Raw genomic sequence first — 18,560 nt, 5'->3', positions numbered from 1 at the left:
TCTCTTAGCGCCTCAGCCCGTTGGGCGACGAGCGATCCTTGCCGTGCGACCTCGATGATATCCCAGGAGCATGGCTGCCCTCGGCGCCACTGGTGTTTGCGCCAGCTGCTCCCCCAGCTGCAGCAATACCCATCCAGTAGCCCGCCCAATATTGCGCATGGAGGGCGTACCCGATCGCCTCGTCGCGGCCAACGCTGCTGCCACTTGGCCACTGCCCAGCGGGAGCGGGAAAAACCTGCCCGACCTCGTCGGCGCCGTGCCCGTCATATCCCTGCCACTCATCTCTGTCCTCATCGTAGTCCTCGTCCCCGTCTTCTTCCTCCTCCCCCTCGGCCTCTGCCGCAGCGGGCGGCCACTCGACGGCGTCGTACTGCCCGCCAGGCGACACGGGCTGGTACGTCGGACTCGCGGGAACGGGTACAGCCTTGCTGTACGGGTTCTTCTTCTTGGTCTTCTTCGCCTTTTTCTTCGGCGGCTCCTTCTCTTCCTCCCTCTCCGCCTCGGCTTCTTCCTCCTTAGATGCAGAGTACCATCTTAAGTCAGCACGGCAGGGAGGGAAACGCACGCAGTGCCAAAGTCCGCCGCCCCGGGTAATGGTTGGCCCTTTGCGAGCGCCGCAGTCGCCTTGTCGAGCCACGAGCCAGGACCGGGATTATGAATCTGCCCGTCAGCAGAGCTAGATGGGTGGGAAGGGATAGCACTCACATGGAACTCTAGGAGGGCAGCATCGTAGGCGTTGACAAGCTCGCGGTCGTCCCATGTCTTGCCGCCGCCGATGGCGAGGGAGATGGCGGGGAGGTCGGCCATGGTGGGTGGCAATGAGCAACAACAATCGACGAGGGCAGAGGCGGATGCTGCGTTCCAAGATTCCTCGATCCTGGAAGTGGAGGTGGAGACACCGGAATCTAAATGTGTGTATTTATGAAAAGGGGGCCTGGAGAGAGCCTGGAATGAGCCTAGGGGTACAAGGGGGATATTGCCCTGAAACATAAGGAGCCATAAGGAACCATAAGGATCCAAGCTGTGCTTGGGCGCTGTGATGGAATGGGATTAACCCTGGATATTAGGACAAGTATGGCTGTGCAGCTGCGACTATTCCTAGTAATCGTACAACCCACGGCCATCCACCGTGCATGACGGCACCACCTCCATCCGCGTCCTCATCGTCCTCGTCGTCCTCGCCGTCCTCCGTCTTCTGTCCACTACTCTTTATCATCCTCATCACATCCACTCACGCCATCCTCTCCTCCCCCACTCCCCTCGACACATTCGTTCCACACTGCTTGCAATCACCTCCGCCCGAAACACGCATCCACCCTTCCCTTCTGGCGGTACTGCAACATCCTACAACGTCCCTCATCCCCCCCTTCCCAGATCTCACCCAACCCGCCGGAGTTGCATCACCACAGTATCCTCTCCTTCAGCTGGTCGCGCATCCTCGTCTAGCTCGTCGCATCCGACGCCCGCGCCGTGTCAGCTGTGACCGACGCCATGGTCGATTACAACCGAGCACCTCCGCCACCTGTGGATCACCACACGTTCGAGTTCGGCTCGTCGCTACCCCCTGGCGCGCTCCTCCCCTCGATACCTGGCTACACGCCAGCTACGGGTGTCCAGCATGCCCAGCCTTCGTCCCCGCCGATGGGCGGCACGCTTCACGGCTCGCACAGCCGCGACAGCATGCGGGGCGCGAGCGAGTTTGGCCACGATCCTTCCGCGCGAGCGACCACACTGCCCTTGCGTCCGGGCGAGCGGAACGGCGCCTTTTCGACGCGTGAGATGCATGGCTCGCTGCCGCCTCTCCCGCCCGCCGCGCCAGCCCGTCGTTATGGAGGAGGCAGTGTGCGCCGCGCACTTCCACAGATACCAGGGGCGGACGGTGCGATTAAGGCGTCCAGGCCACCCGTCACCCCTGCACCTGCTCTTGCACCTGCAACGCCATCAGAGCTCTCGTACGCGCAATCAGTGTCACCGGTGCGGTCTGCAACACAAAGACGCGCATTGCCCACTCCTCCCACTGCACAATCTTCCTCGAAACCGCCATTGGCACCCACAGTGTATCCGACACAAGACTCGTCTCCGCGGAGTCTTCCTAACCCAGCTTCAGCCATGCGCACCGGCCTTGCGCTTCCTCAAACTTCTTCTCTCCAGCAACAACAGCAACAAGCTTCGCCCGATCCGCCGGTGCGGCAGATGAGCAACGCGTCGTCAACCTACGACTCTAGGGTGTCTCATAACACTACCGACTCGTACTTTGGGTCGTCGTCAACTGTGCCCACCAGTGCCACATCACACTCGATGCTGACTTCCAATTACCCACACAAGCCGAACCACCTCTCGCACGAGATGTTTACCATCCGTAGCGAGTCGCCTGCCAACGACAGCGGCCTGGCGTACGGCTCTAGGCTGGAGATTTCTAACCAACGAGTTCGCACAACCAGCGGGAATGACAATTATTTGTCGAGCACACCTACAGCATCGTCGTGGGCGCACGAGCAAGCTCAAATTCGTCTCGCTGCGTCGCCCAGCATCAACAGCCTGAAGACTGAGGCAGCACCAACGCCTCCGCCCTTTGTGCAAACTCCTTCTCCCATTCCAACTCCTTCACCCGCTCCGGTTCCTGTCGCCTTCCCAGAAGCTCGGCCCATCTCTGATACCGGGGCCATAATCTATTCCTCTGCCGCTTACCCTTCCCAGACCCTCCCGGCACAGCAGTCTCCTTATGTGCGCGGTCTCGACCTCAACGAGCAACTGGGGGTCGAGCCCGAGCGAATGAATGGGCGCGATTTCGAGTATCAGGCTGAGTATGAGCAACCTATCGCCTCGGGATCCAGCACCTACGCGCATCAAGTTCCGAATGGCGCGGACGGCGGGATGGGGGAGCCGGACATGGGCCAGAGGCACCCGGCCAGGTGGTACCGGGACAAACTTGCGCTTCATCAAGCCGCCGGCGACGGCGACTTGTACGACGAGGACGGCTACGAGTACCAGTCAAGTGGCGAGGAGGACGAGGCAGGGGACGAGATGAACGAGCTCCGCTTCTTCAACCCGGCCTACCTAAGTGAGACGGCCGTCCAGGTTCGTGACCGCGTAATTCGAGGCTCGCACGTTAAAGGTGGAATTACTTATGCCGGGTCGTTCACCGGAACAGACCTGGTGCACACTATCGGCAACCTTCTCCCGCCATTCACCCGAGATGGCCCAGCGGATAGACGCTTCGCCCTCCAGACGGCAAAATCTCTTCACTCCCAGCTGTGGGTTGTCGAAGCGGACTGGGTGCCTCGTCCCATGCGTGATTCCCCCGATGACGTCTTCAAGTTCATGAGTGATTTGGACGGCATGGGCGAGGACGTTTCCCTTCCCAAGGGCGTTCTCACGATGGCCACTAAGTGTTACTCTTCAAGCTGCAACGGCGCAGGAGGGTGCTATTCACCTCGCTGCCCTTACACCACGCCGCCCAACTCATTCCTCACTGTCGTCGACGAAGAGCCTGGACCGAGCAGACAGCCCGTCGCCATGGTCAAGAACGAGACGGACTGGACTGAGGATATTCCAGCGTCGCAGCTGGCGCAGATGACGGAGGAGGGGCGCGGTCGCCAGACGCTCATCCGTCACGCAATCCTCCTAGAGGAGCGCTACGAGGCTGACCTTGCCATCGTGGAACAGTCGTTCATCATTCCCTTGCAGACCGCCAATCCGCCTATCGTGCAGCCGTATGGCAAGCTGGACCAGTATATGCGCCAATTGTTCAGCAACATTGTTGAGATCCGTCGCTCGTCCCGCGCGCTGCTGGACAACTTTGCGGTTCACTTGCGCGAGCAGGGCCCACTGATTCAGAGCGTTGGCGATATTTTCCTCGAAGCAGCTATCGAGTTCCGCTCCCTGTACCCCTCATACATCGACAATCTCCCCAAAGCTGAGACACTGCTCAACAAATTACTTGAGGAGCACCGGCCGTTCGCACACTGGATGATGGAGGTGTCCAGTGGGACACAAGACCGGCGCCTAGATTTGCGCTACCTTCTCAAGCGTCCTGCCACGCACCTCCAGAACTACCCCAGCCTCATCCAAGGTATTCTCGACAAAACGCCGCCCGAGTCACCTGATTGCGACTTCTTGACCGAGGCTCTTGAGTCGATCCAGAACATCTCGTACCTTTCGCGTCTCAAACTGTTCCAGGCGTCCAAAGGTCGCGGCCCTCATGGCAAGCTGCAGTGGCACGACATCGTGTCACCCAAGGTCCTCAAGTCCATGTCGCCGAAGGAATGCCGGCTGCAGCACAATATCTGGGAGCTCATCGAGGGCGAGATGCAGTACGTCGCAGACCTCGAGGCCATCGACACCGTTTTTATCACCCCCTTGCGCGAGGCGGACCGGCCGATCATCGAACGCTCGCGCCTCGAGGTGTTTATCGATGACGCCTTTCACAACTACCGGTCCATTCTTGATGTGCACGAGAGGTTGCTTGCCGACTTCCACGAACGCCAGCTCGAGCAGCACCCCAACTTCGGCATGGTGTCGGACCTGATGCTCAACGCCGTTCTGCACTGGCACGAGGCATATATGGAGTACATGCCTCACTACCCCATCGCCAAAGCCAAGATTGACGACGAGAAGGCAAGGAACCCGGCTTTTGCAGCGTTCCTTGACGTGAGTAATGAGGCCCTGGTCGGTGCTGACACTGCAGGACGCTTTCAAGAACCCGGCCGCCAACAAGTTCGACATCACTCACTACATTTATCGCCCAATTGCCCGTCTGGTGCGCTACAAAATGCTGCTCGAGAGCATCGCGAAGACGAAGACAGCCGTCCTAATGGAGAAGGGTCAGACCCCGGAGGAAGACCCCGATATCGCTGGCATCCCTCAGGTCATTGATCTCACGGAGAGCCTGGCTAAAGCGGGCAACAAGGGTGTCGCCGTCAACGAGGCCAAGGTCGCGTTGTGGGCATTGAAGACAACTCTCGACGGCGGCAAGTTGGGTCCACGCACCGTTCGCGACCTCGATTTGCTCAACGCAATGCGAGAGCTCATACATCAGGGCAAGGTATTCCGACAGCCTGAAGGCACAATTGGTGGCTCCTGGACCGAGCTCCATCTCCTCCTCTTCGACAATTATCTCGTTCAGGTCAAGCAGACCAAGTCCAAGAACCGCGGCGATCCCCCTCGATACAGTATCAACAGGCGACCGATTCCCCTCGAGCTCCTCACGCTCGGAGACTTCTTCCAGCCAGCTCAGACGCGCTCGATTGGTGTTCTCAACAAGATCGGCGGCAAAGGTCATAGCGAGGGCAAGGAGCAGACCCAATCCGACTCGAGGACAGTGTACCCATTCACATTTTCTATTATCGGTGCGGGTCTCAGCAGTGGCCAGTACACGCTGTGGACCGACTCGGAGCCTGCGCGCCGAGAGTGGCACGAAAAGCTTAAGCACGCCAAAGTGCTGCGCAGCGAGGTTGACGAGGCGAACAAGGTGTTCGAGTTCACGCCGCTGAGCCTGGACACGTTCTACATGGCGCCTGGCTACGGCGTCCACCCTCACGCGCAACAGGAGTACACCGGCCGCGTGACGTGCTCCGTGCCGTTTGTGACCGTTGACAACCGCAAACTCGTGGCCGTGGGCTGCGAGCAGGGCGTCTGGATTGGCGTGCAGCATGACCCCCCTTCGCTGCGCAAGGTCTTGCACGTGAAGAGCGTGACGCAGATTGCTGTTCTCGAAGAGTTTGGCATTTTCCTGGTGTTGGCAGACAAGGTGCGCCTAAGGATGATGAGAGAACTGACGCGTCCAGAGCTTGTTGGCTTACCACCTGGAGGCCTTGGTGCCTACGGCAGCGTCGCCGCAGGTGCGGTCTGCACCGCAGCGACTTAGTGGCGTGCGTGACATCGTCTTCTTCGTTGTCGGGCAGATCTCTGGCCGGACGTTGGTCCTCTACGTCAAGCGTAAGGGCATCGACTCGGTCTTTAGGGTTCTTGAGCCAGTGTTGAGCCGTGGAGCGGAGGATCGTCGTCGCGGTGCGCTCGGCGGTCTTCTGGGCCAACGGTCTGAGTGGTTCCGCCTGTACAAGGAGTTCTTTATCCCGACAGAAGCACTGCACGTCCACTTCCTCAAGGCCAAGATCGCGATTGTGTGCGCCAAGGGCTTCGAGATTATGGGCCTCACGGACTTGCGCGGCGGCTCTATCCCAATATTCGATCCCAACAAGACGCGCGACAGACCTGCTCTGGGCGATCTTGCTCGCCGATGCGAAAATGCCAAGCCGATTGCCATGTTCCGCTCCACAGACAGCGAGTTCCTCCTCTGCTACGACAGATTCGGCATCTACGTCGACCGCCATGGCGAGCCCAACCGAGACATGCAGGCGGTGGAGTGGGAGGGTACGCCCGAGAACATTGTGTTCCACCCGCCATACTTGTTGCTCATCTCGCCGTCGTTCATCGAGGTGCGCCACATCGACTCGGCCAAGTTGCTGCAAATCTACACCGGCGTCGACATCAGGTGCACCTGGGAGTAAGTCGTGCTGCGAAATCTGGCTGACGTTCAGTGGCACGGGTGGTATGATCAAGAGACACAACGACGCGCCGGGCCCCAAGGGCTGGGGCGAGGAGGTGAAGTCGACCGACCCGCGCATCCACATTTGCAAGCGTACCGACGACCCTCGCCGTACCAGGGGTATTGGGCAGCACGTGTTCGAGCTCACGCCGACGCTGCTGCTCAACAACCCACTGCTCAACCCCGTACACACGCAGGATCCGAACTACTTCCCTCCTGCCCCCCTGAACCACCGCACCAGCATGAGCAACTCGTCATACGCAGGCGGCGGGTACGCCGGCGACCCGTATGCCATGGACAGGCGGAGCATCAGCTCAGCAAGCACAACAACATACCCGAACCCGAACGGGTTCACGTCACAGACGCAGCTGATGGGCGCGACGCCGCAGCCAGGCATGCTGAATCCTTTGGGACGGCGCGTGAGCGACATGTCGACGCCCTCAATACCCCCAATGACAGGCGGGAACGTCTTCGAAATGCCCACCGTGTACCAGAACGAAGTGCGCGACGACTACGAGTACTTCAACAACCGCGGTGCCAGTCGAGAGTACGACCGCGGTCCTTATCAGCAGAGCGCCGGGCTGTCTCCGCAGCGACTTCCGTCGAATGAATGGTCGTCACCGGGGCTCCCGGCGGGGTCGGGAGACCGCTACGACAACTACGGGGGCGGGTATCAGCAGCAGCAGGCCCATGCGCACGCGCAGATTAACTACGGGCACCAGCAGGCGTATCAGCAACCGCAGCGCGGCCCGAGCGACTACGCACAAGTGTCCCAGGCTGACGACAACGATGTCACTCCCACGCCGCAGCGCTACAGTGAACATGAGCAGATAAGCCAGGCCGGCGAGTTTGGCGGGTACCAGTCGCAGCAACACTTTGCCGCCGACTACAACGGGTATCCACAGTATCAGCAGCAGCAGCAGCAGCAGCAGCAGCAACAGCAGCAACAACAGCAACAGCAACAACAACAGCAACGGCAACAGCAACAGCAACAGCAACAGCAACAGCAACAACAGCGGTTCCAGGGACAGGGAGGAGGGCAGAGCTACTACCGATGAGTACAGTGGTTGTAGGAATAATCAAGGTGGACTGGTTCAATGCTTATGAGGGTCATTGCCTGGGTTAGACAAATTATGTGTGATTGATGTATATTATGAATCTACAGTGGACGCAAGGCCGCAGTCGACATGACGGGTGACGCAACACCGTAAAAGATGGTTGTGCACATCGCCTACGCCCGCCGCTCCTGCTTCTGCGCCTTCTTCTGGCGCTCGGCCTTGGCCTTGGCCTGGTCCGCGCGCTGCTTGTCGAGCGCGGCCTTGTCGCGCTCCTTGCGCGCCTTAGCCTGCTCCGCATGCGCCGCCCGCTGCATCGCAGCGACAGCCTGCACCTTCTCGCGGTTGAGGTTGTTCCACTCGAGCGGGTCGTCGACTGGGATCAGCGGGCCCCATCTGCAACTCACTCTGCTGCTTGCGATACTTCTTCTTGCGCCCATCCAGCCGCAACGCCTCCTCGACGAGCCGCCGGCGCTCCTCGGCCGCGCGCTTCGCCTCCGCCTCCTCCTTCGCGGCGCCGCGCGGCGGGCCCTCCACCCGCTCCTCCTCCCCGCCCTCGACATACGCATACTGCCTGAGCAGCGCGGCCTTGCGCGCGGCGGCAATCTCCTCCTCGGTCATGCTAGCCAGCACGGCGTCGACATCCACCTTCTTCTTCCGCTCGCGCTCGGCTTCGCGCTCCGCCTCTTCGGCCGCCGCTGCCGCCTCGGCGGCCGCCAGCCGATCTTGCTCGTCCATGATCGCGGCGAGGGCGGGGTCCAGCGCCGAGTCGTCCGGCAGCGCGTCGACGGCGCCCTCGAGCATGCCCCGCACGCCGTCGAGCTTGTCCGCCCGCTCGATGCCGTCCTCCTCGACGAAACGCGCCATCATCTCCACCTGGCGTCAGCGCATGGATGGAGGGGGACGTACATCGTCCGAAGGGACGGAGAGGGAGAGCGCGGCGAACTTGTCCGCGATAAAGCGCTCCAGCGCGAGACCGGGAGGTATCTCCGCCATGGCAGCGTGTTGTGATGTTGAAAGTCAGTGGACGTCGGACAGATCGACTTCAACATGGACCTTATTCGCACCCTCCCTTAGCTGATGGAGGCTTCTCTCAACAATGATGCACAAGCACCGAGTCGATATTATACCGCTAATGCATGATGGGTCTATAGATGCTATGCTGGTGTTGCGTAGGAAATGCAGTGTGGAGATTGGGCGCTCCGGCGCCTTGTTGGAGGCAGGTTTCTGGAGCTAACAAGCCTTACCCCTTGGTCGCACGGCTCGAGCGCTCACGCACGCGGCCACCCTTGAAGAAGAAGATGTACGCTGATGTCAGCGGGAAGATAGGTGAAGAGGAGCTCGTGAGACTTACCGATGGGAGCAATGACACAGCCGATGAGCGCGAGAAGAAGACCGGCGTACTGGAAGCCCATGTTGTGGAACATCTGGGTAATCCACTATCTGTCAGCGACAGCCCTACCACTCTTAGAAGCCACATTACTCACAAGAGGGACCGAGGCACCGATGCACGAACGCATGAAGGTCTTGGCGGCGACGGCCGAAGCGGCGTAGTTGGAGTACGAGTCAACAATGTAAGAATTGGCCGAGATGTAGATGACCAGCATGGAGAAACCGAACATGACACCTGAGACGGCGGGGCCGATCCAGTGGATGCCCTTGTACGAGGTGAATGCGAACACGAAGAGCGATATGGGCATGACGATGGCGCCGATCAGCATGGGGTAGAGGCGGGCCTCGGGGACGGGGCCGTTCTTGCAGTGGCGAGCGTAAATGCGCTCCTGGATGGGCATGGAGAGCATGGCGAGTCCGATGCCGATGATGATCGAGACGAACGAGACGCCAGTCATGCCGATGTTCCAGCCACGGATCTCCTCGAACGCGATGGGGAAAGCGAAGAAGAGCGCGTACAGTAGGGAGTAGATGAAAGAGAGGTAGAACGACATGAAGAGGATGATGGGCTCGCAGAACATGAGGATGAAGGGGCGGAGGAGTGACGTCTTCAGCTGCTGCTTGAAGGGGACGGTGTCGAGGTCGTGCTTGGAAACGTAGACGTTCGTGTTGTTATCCTTGTTGAGCTTGGCGGCCTTGCGGCGGAGGAGGATGGGCGCGTACGTCTCGGGCATGATGAACGTGAATGCCGAGACAACGCCGCAGAGGATAAAGAGGACCCAGTAAATCCAGCGCCAGTTGCCGGTGCGGAGTGCGATCCAGCCGCCAAAGAGGGGGCCGAGGCATGGGCCCATGAACAGCGTGGAGGAGAAAATGGCCATGGGGATGCCGCGCTCCTCGACGGCCCAGACGTCGGCGATCGAGCCTCCGACGTTGGTCATGGGTGCGGAGGAGGCGATACCTGCGATCATGCGGCCGGCGAGCATGGTGGCGATGTTCTTCGCCAGGCACGATGGCAAGGTGAAGATAAAGTAGAAGAAGATGGAGATGCAGTAGACGGGCCTGCGGCCGATAAGTTCGGAGACTTGAGGTCAGCAAATCTCAATGTGTGCAGGAAATTGAGGCGAGGCGACTTACGAGGCGCGAAAATGAGAGGACCGACGCCGAAGCCCAGAACGAAGAGCGAAATGCTGAGGAAAATGGCCTCCATTGAGACGTGGAGGGTGTTGGCCTGCGACTTGAGGTCCCCCGTTGGCATGGCCGACCCAAGGGCGACGGTGAGACAGAGAAGGGCGCACGAGAGGGTGCAGAACCACTTGCGGCCCTTGCCCCAGTTGCGTGGGTCCTCGCGACTCCCCGGCTCAAAGTCAACGATGATGCGACCCTTGGCCTTCTCAGCCTCGACGTGTTCGTGCAATGTGTGGGTATCCGAGTGGTTGCTTCCGGTGATGGCGCCATCGCGCTCGACTGGCTCGTCGCGCAGCGTCTCCTCCTGCTGCGCGTTGAAAATGGGTGGGCGGGCTGCTTCGGCCTCGATAGGCTCGATCATGCTGTGTGCTTGGAAGTGGTCGGGAGAGGTGGTCTAGTGGTCTAAAGTTTCTGAAGAGTCGGAAATAACAGTCGATACAGCGGCGAGGTGAACACAACGGAGCAGATGAGAGTGAGGAGGTCAGCGAGGCCAGTGAGTAGTATTATAGCGCGTCGCCTTCAAGTTTGCACGCCCTCGCTGCGCGCGCAAGCTGTCGGCGGACAGAGGATGGCGGTCCATGGCTTTACACGGTGAAGTGGAGTAGTAGTGGTGAGAGGTGTCCGTCAATCTCCGCGCAACGCTTCGGCGAAGGAGTGGGAAGTGGAGCATCACGTGGGGATCACATGGCCAAAGAGAGCCTGCCGCGCGGCCGAGTCCGGAGCGACAAGATATTTTGGGTGAGAAATTGAGTGGATGCGATGACATCATCCTCCGTCGGGCCAATCGCCACCAGCGGTCCCCACACAGACACGAGGCACGCCACTTCCGGCGCACGGTTCTTAGAACTCCATGGCGGCGCGCGTCGGTGGCGGTCTGCCGTGAAATCACGCCGTCGAGGTCGTGGCAGACTGGTGCGCTCACGCCAGTCTATCACGAGGCACAACCAGGCCCGGAAGGTGACAGCTGCCCCGCTGAAGAGTCATCTTCCAGAGTTGGCACGTTCTGAAGGCCCGTGGGCTCCGCTTCCCGCAAGCACCAGGAGGAGCGAACGTGCACAGCAGACCTACAACCGCGCAGCGGCGGCGCCCAACCACCCTCTCAGTGCAACACCCTGCCACTTTCCTTGACCCTAGCTTCTTAGTCGCCATCACCCCTTCGCAGCCTGGACTCGGTTCACTTCACGGACTTCCGTGATCGTGTCAGCAATATTTGTAGCCATCATCCTCATGATCCTCATGATTTGGGACCAATCACTGTCGATTCCACCGAGAATTGCGGCGTGCCGTCGCTCATGTCTGTCATTGAGTCATGGGCCAGCTCACAAGACCCTGAGGTCCCGAGGCCTGGGTTCTTGCTCGATGACAAGGTCGAGCGGCGACTGAAGTCGCGGGCGACCCCGAGAGATGAACGCCCGCGGAGTCCGGCGTTGCAGCGGATATTGGGGCCTGCTCAGCCACGTGGTGGGGCACGTGGCATATGGGTGGCGAATTCCTGACGTACTTCTGATCAACACATCCGGTGATCGACGCCGCCACGCCTCGTGCCGAAGGGCCGTGATGACGATGCGATCCCGCCGCAAACAACTCGCCTCCTCCCACTCATCCACCCCTCCTGTTGATGCTCAGAACCCTTCGCCGACTCAGCACAATGGCACAGCAGCCCCAATACGTCTACAAGATCATCCCCTCGGCCTCAGTCGACAGCCGGTGAGTATGCGTGGGACATGCGCTCCTGTGCGGTTCGAGTCGTCGTGGTCTCAGGGTGCTCTTCGCGCAATGGTCTTGCGCTTCGGGCCTGCGTAAGAGCTGCCTCCACAATCTCCACGCCCCCACACTCCCCCGCCCCCGCTTGGAGGCACGGGCGGGCTTGGGGTGCTGGGCATGTGTGCGCGCGCCAGAACAAACTGTTGGCTGACCCCGTCTGGGAACTGAAGAGCCGAGCTGTGTTCGACGCGCGTGGCTGGACATGAACTGGGAGCCCGTCGACACCCCGCTGACACGCAGGTTCTACTTCAACCAGCCCATCGCGGCGTCTGACACGATCATGATGACTGAGCTCGATCTCAAGGACGGGTTCGTCCACATGTCGACCGCCAAGCAGGTGCCTGGTGTGCTGAAGCGCTTCTTCGACGACGTGCCATCTGTTGCCATCCTCCGCATGGATTACGCGCGGCTCTCGTCCTTTAAGCGCGTGACTTGGGACCAGACTTCGAGCGGCGAGAGTGAGTCACCGTAAGGCAATGTTGTGAGCGAAGGGCAAAGCGATTGTCTGCGATGGCTGTGCAAGAGTCGTAGCGAAATCCAGTCCAACCGCTTGCTGTGTTACATGGCACGGCAGAGTCTCGCGTGCCAAGTCCTTGTCTCCACAAGGCTCGTGGAACTCGTATCTCCAACGGTGCAGGCAGCTTGCGCTTGCGCTCGCCTCTGCCTCCGTAGGCTTCTGCTTCCCCCTTCTCTTCCGCGCCAAATGTCATTTCGTGACAGTGCCACCGCTCTCGCATCAAGCGAGGCTCGTGTCCCGTTCCGCCTTCCACCGTCCCATCCAATCAGGCTAATTCGCAGGCTTCCCGCACCTCCACGCCCAGATCGAGGGTGAGAACATCGACAGCTTCAAAGAGATTGAGCGCAACCAGTCTTGGGACGACGCTCTCCAGTGGCTCGGCGACTGGCTTGTCTAAATTGTCTGGATTGGTCTCGCATCTGCAGAACATACACGACGAGTAGAAGTGAAATGAATACCTCTTGGTTGGCCGGATAAACAGCGCTCCGGGAACTCCGGCCCGGATCTCGCTAAGCAATGTGGAGGTGGAGGCAGTTGGATCTTGACTCTAGTTGAGTCGAGTCGTCAGCCCACTCCGTTCCGTTCTGCTTAATATCGTGTCCTGTCCGTCGTTCATCACCATTCGCATCCTCGCTCCACTCCGTTTCCGCCGCACCCTCGCTGCCGCCATGTACATTCGCCCCGCGCACGCCGAGCTGGACGTCGGCGTCCTGCAGGACTTTATCCAAACCTATCCGCTTGGCCAACTAACGACGGCGATCAAGAGTGAGCACGGCCCGACGCTGCAGACCTCGCACATGCCCTTTGTGCTCGACACCTCTGGGCCGGGCACGCTGCGCGCGCACATGGCGCGCGCAAACCCACAAGCGAAGGCGCTGCGCGCGGCGGCGGCCGCGTCGCCCGACGGCGTCCTCGAAGACGAAGTGCTCGTGCTCTTCAACGCGCCCGTGCACGCGTACGTGACGCCCAATTTCTGCACGACCACCAAGCCGGACTCGGGCAAGGTCGTGCCGACGTGGAACTACGCCGCGGTGCAAGTGTACGGGCGTGTGCGGGTATACGCGGAGAACGACGCAGCGGCGGGCGCGTTCCTCACGCGCCAGATCGCAGATCTTACGGATATGATGGAGGGCAAGCGCGGCGACGAAGGGGAGCGGTGGAAGGTCGCGGACGCGCCGGAGAAGTATACGGATCTGCTGAAGAAGGCGATTATCGGGCTCGAGATCCGCATCGACCGCATTGAGGGGCGGTTTAAGCTGTCCCAGGAGATGGGGGATGGCGACTGGGCCGGCGTCGTGCGCGGCTTCGCCGCGCTCGGCACGCCAGAGGGCGCGCAGATGTCCAAGATGGTGGCGGAGCGCGGCAAGGCCAGGGATGTGGCGGTGTAGCCGGAGTCGGCGCTTCTTGCGGATAATTGATATCATGACACTAGTAGTTAATGTTGTGCCACCGGCCACCGGCTCATGCACATTGTGTTTCTTCAGGACGCACGCTGCAATGGCTGGTGGTGGGCAGTGTCATCGGCGCTGAACATGTCGCGGCTCGGTCCGCTATCGGCATTGCGCCGATCACCCTGCGTCATCCGGTAGTTGCCGCGCATATCTCGCCAAACGCCGCCACGGACTGTCTCACCGCCCATGATAAGTGATGGCGAGCTTGCAGCATCTCACGTCGCCCACATCACATCCATGCCGTTCATCCTCTCGCCGGACCCGGCGCGCCGCCCGCGCGTGCTGATCATCAACCCGAATGCGACGGAGGTACGTGTGCCGCGGATGTCCTAACGCAGGCCTTCACGGAGGGAATCCGGGGCACGCTACGCGCGGACGTCGAGCTCGACTTCTACACTGCGCCTGCGGCGCACGCGCCCGCGTCTATCGAGAGCGCGACGGACGAGATCGTGTCCGCCGCCGCGTGCCTCTCCGAGCTGCGCGCGCACGTCGACAAGTGGGACGGGGTGGGTGGTCCCGCGTGCAGACTGACACCAGTTCGTCGTCGCGTGCTTCTCGGCGCACCCGCTCGTGCCGGCGCTGCGCGAGCTGTCGGCTGCGCCCGCTGTCGGCATCCTCGAAGCCTCCTTGCTGATGGGCAGCACGCTCGGGGGGCGCGTGGGTATCCTCACGACGTCGCCGCGGTGGGAGCCGCTTCTCGAGGGCGAGATTGCTGCGCTCGGGCTGGCGGGCAAGAACGCCGCGGGCGTCGTGTCTTCCGGCCTGGCCGTGCTCGACCTCGAGGAGCTGCCGCGCGCATCCGTCATCAAGGTGCTGTGTACCGCCGCCGCGGACGTGCTCCAGGACCGCAGGGGCGCAGACGTCATCGTCCTTGGATGCGCGGGGATGGCGGGGCTCGAGGACGCCGTCGGCGAGGCGTGCCAGCCCGGCCTGGTCGTGCTGGATCCCGTGCGGTGCGGGCTGGAGATGTGTCTCGGTCTCATTAGGATGGGCGCGCGGACGAGCAAGGTCGGGCTGTATGCGCCGGCGTAGCGAGGTAGGCGACGGGTGGAGAGTTCAGTGCGGTGGGAGAGTCGGTTGTAGTTGTTCTAAGGGCTGTCATGAACTTTGGGTGCGTGTGCTGTGAACCTGGCGGATGCCATCATGCTCGATGCAGAGGCTGTCTACTGCTCTACATTCTACTTCTCCTGCCATTACTCAAGCTCTCCTCACGGCGTCCAGGCTATCTCGCACGCGACGGGCAAGTGGTCGCTCGCAGATATATTCTTCCTAGGCAGCCCCTCACCAAGCTCCGCGACCTTTGGCGGCTCGAGCAGCTGCGTAAACGTAACCTCTTTCCCGGGCAGGGCGAAAATGTAATCTGGCGTTAGCAACCGTGCGACACGCGACAACGCGCAACGCACCAAGAGTAAGCTTGAACAGAGGGGTGTAGCACGTATACGCGGGCTCGTTCCCACCCGCCCCGGACGCATGGTTGAACCCGCCGCGGGCGGCGTATGTCTCCCCCGCCCACTGGGATGCGCCGTACGCGCTGCGCGCCGGGGCGGGGAGCACGTCGCGCGCCATTTCCAAAAGCTCGTCGAGCGTCGCGATGCCGTCCGCGGCGGTCGGCGCGCGCGTGCCCGCGATCGACCGCTCGTCCGTGTCCGGCAGCTCGCCCTCGTCGTCCTTCTCCGCCGGCGTCACGGCGCCGCTGGGCATCTCTGACGGCGGGGCGGACGCCTCGATCTTCGCCACGCTCGTGTGTACCAGCCGCGAGAAGTTGAGGGAGGCCGCGAGCGCGGGGTCGAGTGGCGCGCCGGGCGCCGCGAGGATCTGGTACGCTGCCTCGGCGGGCTGCGTGTTGAGGTCTGGCGTCAGCGTCAAAGCTCACAACACTCACCGCCAGCCAGGAGTGCGGGCCAGGCCTCGATGTCCTCGTCGGCCTGCATCGCGCGCATGGCGCGCAGGAGCACGATGATCTGCCGTGTGCGCTCGTACTCGAACTTGGGGTGCCAGAAGCTGGCATCAGCTTCCCCATGTTCCACATACGCACAGGTGTGTGGTCGCGACAACGATCCCCTCGCCCTCCTCGCTCTCGAGCGCAACGATCAATCCCATGTTGCGCGTCGCGCGGCTCCCGCCGCGCGCTGCCGCGCCCTCGCCGGGATTGAGGTGCTCCATGTCGAGCGCGACGGCGCGGGATGCGCGCACGCGCCACCGCGCCGTCGCGTACAGCACTACGAGGCCGTGCAGCTTGCCCTCGCCGCGGGCTTCGACCGCCGCGTGCCCCGGCACGGCGCCGCGCATGTCGCCCAGCCGGTCGCATTCTTGGAGACAGATGACGTCGGCCGAGGCGTGTTTCGCCATCTCGGCTTGTAGCATCGCTTTGCGGTCCGACCAGCGCAGGCAGTCGGAGCCGGGGAAGAGCTCGCGGCCTGGGGTTAGGGTGGGGGTAACGGGGGGCGAGACTCACGGACCAACGTCTGCGCCAACATGTTCCACGAGACGACGCGCGCGGTGCGCGCGCCGGCCGACGGGACCGCGACACTAATCCATCGCCGCTCGAGGGTCCGCCGGCGCGTGTCCTCGGGCGCGGCTTTGGTGTCGAGCTTGCGCGCGAGTTTGGCGGCCTTGCGCTCGGCCTGTTTCGCGAGCTGCGCGGGCGTGAGGTGTGGTGGGGGCGGCATGTGAGGTGAGGCAAGAGGCGGGAGGTGAGGGTGGAATGGGTGAGTCGAAACGAAACGACTTATAGCTCGGGAGCGGAAGGCGGATCGGCTCCGGCCGAAGCCGCGCATCTTCCACATCTTCCGCTTGACCCACCCGCTCGCGCGATCGCACGAGTCGCCAGCCTCAAATATCTCGACTCATCGCGACTCACTTGACTCGACAAGCATTCATAGAGTGGCAACATGTATTTATCTTCTTCTTCTCCGTCCCCACTCACGCCCACTCACGCCCACTCCCGCCCTGCCACTTTGTCACGCATCCTCCGCCACCCTCTCGCGCACAGTGTACACGTCGCCGTCGCGCGAGACGCGCCACCACCCGCCGTCGAGCACGACCATGTCCACGTCGGGGTTGAGCAGCAGCGCGGTTGTGAACGGCCCGACGGTCCAGCACGTCTCGTGCGATCTGCATCAGCGGCGCGGCGGAGCGACTCACGCATGCCAGAGGGAAAAGAGGTCGCCGGCCCACGAGCGGTGCGCCTCGCGCGAGAGCATGATCTCGCACGACTGGATCTGCAGCCCGTCCCTCGCGTCCGTCCGCTCCAGCGGCGCGAGCAGCGTGAAGTGCCACTCGCCGGAGTCGGTCACGCCGAGGTTGCGCACGGGCTGGGTGGAGGGGCGGCGCGCCCGCGCGTTGGGCGCGTTGGGCGTGGCCTCGGAGGGCGCAAGGCTTGACGTCGACGCGTGCGCGTCTTCAAGGGGTGAGCAATTGGCCATGACGCGGCGGAAAGTCTTGCCTTTAGTCTGAGCCGGACTTGCGCCCGCGCCCGCGCTCGCCTCGCCCGGGGGCCGCCGCAGCACGGGTTCAGACCACTTGGCCGTCTTGAGCATCTGGGCGGCGGCGCGCTCGGCGCCGAAGCGCGGCCGGCGTGGCTCGGCGCCCTTGACGGCGCGCAAGAGCTTGCTCGCGGTCCCGCCCATATCGAGGTCCTGCACGAGATACGGCTCGGCGGCCTTGACGGCGCGCAGAATCTCGTACTCGGCGGGATGGATCGCCTTGCGCTCAACGCGCGGCTCCGCCTCTTTGACAGTAAGCACAATGTTCCACATGGCGTTAGCGGCGGCGATGCGCCGCGACGCGAACGGCTCCGCGGCCTTCACGGCGCGCAGGAGCTTGGCGGCCGCACTGCCGGCTCCGTCGGAGAGGTACGGCTCGGCAGCCTTGACGGCCTGGACCATCATCCACTCGGCGGAGGCGGCGCCGAGGCGCTCGGCGAGCTGCGGCTCCGCCGCTTTGACTTCTGCGATCATCTCGTCGATCGCCGCACGTGTGTCGGCGTGCACATCGGGCGGCGTGGCCGCTATCTGCGCGACCGAGTCGTCGACGTTCACGTCCATGACGGTGGCGTCGGGCTCGGGCTCGGGTTCCGGCGCGGGCTTGGCCTCGGCGTTGGCGGCATCCTCCTTCGCCGCCGCCGCAGCGGCCTCTCGCTTCTCGGCCCTCTCCAACATCTCAAGCTGCCGTCAGCCCGCCCCCAAGCGGACATACCACACGCTTGACGTTATTTGCTACGCCCTCGCTCACCGCGGCGGCCGCCTCTTGGCGCTGGCGCATCTGCTCGTGCCCCGCGCCCACCATCTTCGCGGTCTCTACAAGCTGGTCCCGCACCTCCCCTTGCAGCGTAAGCAGCTCGGCGCGCTGCGTCTCGCGCAGCGCATCGATCCCAGCCAGGATCTTGCGCTGGCCCGCTGCGCCCGCCGCGACTTTGTAGTCGAGCTCGGCGAGATGTGTCGCGAGCGGCGTGAGGGAGACAATGTCCGGGGCGAGCGCTTGCGCTTGCGTCTTCGCTGCCTCCGCCTCTGCCTTGGCGGCTGACGCCGCCGCCGCCGCCGACTTGCTTTGCACAAGCACGTCGCGCAGCATCGCTTGCAGCTCGAGGCGCGCGTCGCCCGGCGCGATCGCGACCGCGCCACGCGCGCCACGCTTGAACGCATAGG

At 62.4% G+C, this 18,560-nt stretch overlaps 8 protein-coding genes across 8 annotated transcripts; 3 read left to right on the top strand and 5 right to left on the bottom strand.

Annotated features, from left to right (window-relative positions):
- Nucleotides 1-4: 4 nt before the first annotated feature.
- On the bottom strand, nt 5-807 carry COLE_03641 (uncharacterized protein; the record flags this gene model as incomplete). Its single annotated transcript, XM_018426390.2, has 3 exons — nt 5-533; nt 566-660; nt 706-807. The coding sequence occupies 3 exons, from the start codon at nt 805-807 to the stop codon at nt 5-7; spliced, it is 726 nt and encodes a 241-aa protein (XP_018281511.1).
- A 684-nt stretch (nt 808-1,491) lies between these two features.
- COLE_03640 (uncharacterized protein) lies at nt 1,492-7,605 on the top strand (the record flags this gene model as incomplete). The annotated part of the gene is made up of 4 exons (XM_018419718.2): nt 1,492-4,650; nt 4,688-5,749; nt 5,787-6,505; nt 6,540-7,605. The coding sequence occupies 4 exons, from the start codon at nt 1,492-1,494 to the stop codon at nt 7,603-7,605; spliced, it is 6,006 nt and encodes a 2,001-aa protein (XP_018281510.1).
- A 173-nt stretch (nt 7,606-7,778) lies between these two features.
- COLE_03639 (uncharacterized protein) lies at nt 7,779-8,598 on the bottom strand (the record flags this gene model as incomplete). Its single annotated transcript, XM_018426389.2, has 3 exons — nt 7,779-7,978; nt 8,010-8,478; nt 8,512-8,598. The coding sequence occupies 3 exons, from the start codon at nt 8,596-8,598 to the stop codon at nt 7,779-7,781; spliced, it is 756 nt and encodes a 251-aa protein (XP_018281509.1).
- A 247-nt stretch (nt 8,599-8,845) lies between these two features.
- On the bottom strand, nt 8,846-10,543 carry COLE_03638 (uncharacterized protein; the record flags this gene model as incomplete). The annotated part of the gene is made up of 4 exons (XM_018421177.2): nt 8,846-8,910; nt 8,957-9,041; nt 9,090-10,078; nt 10,132-10,543. The coding sequence occupies 4 exons, from the start codon at nt 10,541-10,543 to the stop codon at nt 8,846-8,848; spliced, it is 1,551 nt and encodes a 516-aa protein (XP_018281508.1).
- Nucleotides 10,544-11,830: 1,287 nt separating this feature from the next.
- Nucleotides 11,831-12,860, top strand: COLE_03637 (uncharacterized protein; the record flags this gene model as incomplete). Its single annotated transcript, XM_018422160.2, has 3 exons — nt 11,831-11,889; nt 12,187-12,404; nt 12,745-12,860. The coding sequence occupies 3 exons, from the start codon at nt 11,831-11,833 to the stop codon at nt 12,858-12,860; spliced, it is 393 nt and encodes a 130-aa protein (XP_018281507.1).
- A 271-nt stretch (nt 12,861-13,131) lies between these two features.
- COLE_03636 (uncharacterized protein) lies at nt 13,132-13,851 on the top strand (the record flags this gene model as incomplete). The annotated part of the gene is made up of 1 exon (XM_018421176.2): nt 13,132-13,851. The coding sequence occupies one exon, from the start codon at nt 13,132-13,134 to the stop codon at nt 13,849-13,851; it is 720 nt and encodes a 239-aa protein (XP_018281506.1).
- A 1,271-nt stretch (nt 13,852-15,122) lies between these two features.
- COLE_03635 (uncharacterized protein) lies at nt 15,123-16,583 on the bottom strand (the record flags this gene model as incomplete). The annotated part of the gene is made up of 5 exons (XM_018422158.2): nt 15,123-15,274; nt 15,318-15,764; nt 15,797-15,915; nt 15,950-16,331; nt 16,370-16,583. The coding sequence occupies 5 exons, from the start codon at nt 16,581-16,583 to the stop codon at nt 15,123-15,125; spliced, it is 1,314 nt and encodes a 437-aa protein (XP_018281504.1).
- A 291-nt stretch (nt 16,584-16,874) lies between these two features.
- On the bottom strand, nt 16,875-18,486 carry COLE_03634 (uncharacterized protein; the record flags this gene model as incomplete). The annotated part of the gene is made up of 4 exons (XM_018419717.2): nt 16,875-17,028; nt 17,059-17,314; nt 17,360-18,080; nt 18,112-18,486. The coding sequence occupies 4 exons, from the start codon at nt 18,484-18,486 to the stop codon at nt 16,875-16,877; spliced, it is 1,506 nt and encodes a 501-aa protein (XP_018281503.1).
- Between the last annotated feature and the right edge of the window lie 74 nt (nt 18,487-18,560).

This window comes from Cutaneotrichosporon oleaginosum (assembly GCF_008065305.1).
Source record: "Cutaneotrichosporon oleaginosum strain ATCC 20508 chromosome Unknown ATCC20508_contig03, whole genome shotgun sequence".
NCBI lineage: Eukaryota > Fungi > Basidiomycota > Tremellomycetes > Trichosporonales > Trichosporonaceae > Cutaneotrichosporon > Cutaneotrichosporon oleaginosum.
Note: the sequence above shows the minus strand (reverse complement) of the source record. Positions and strands in the feature narration are given on the sequence as shown.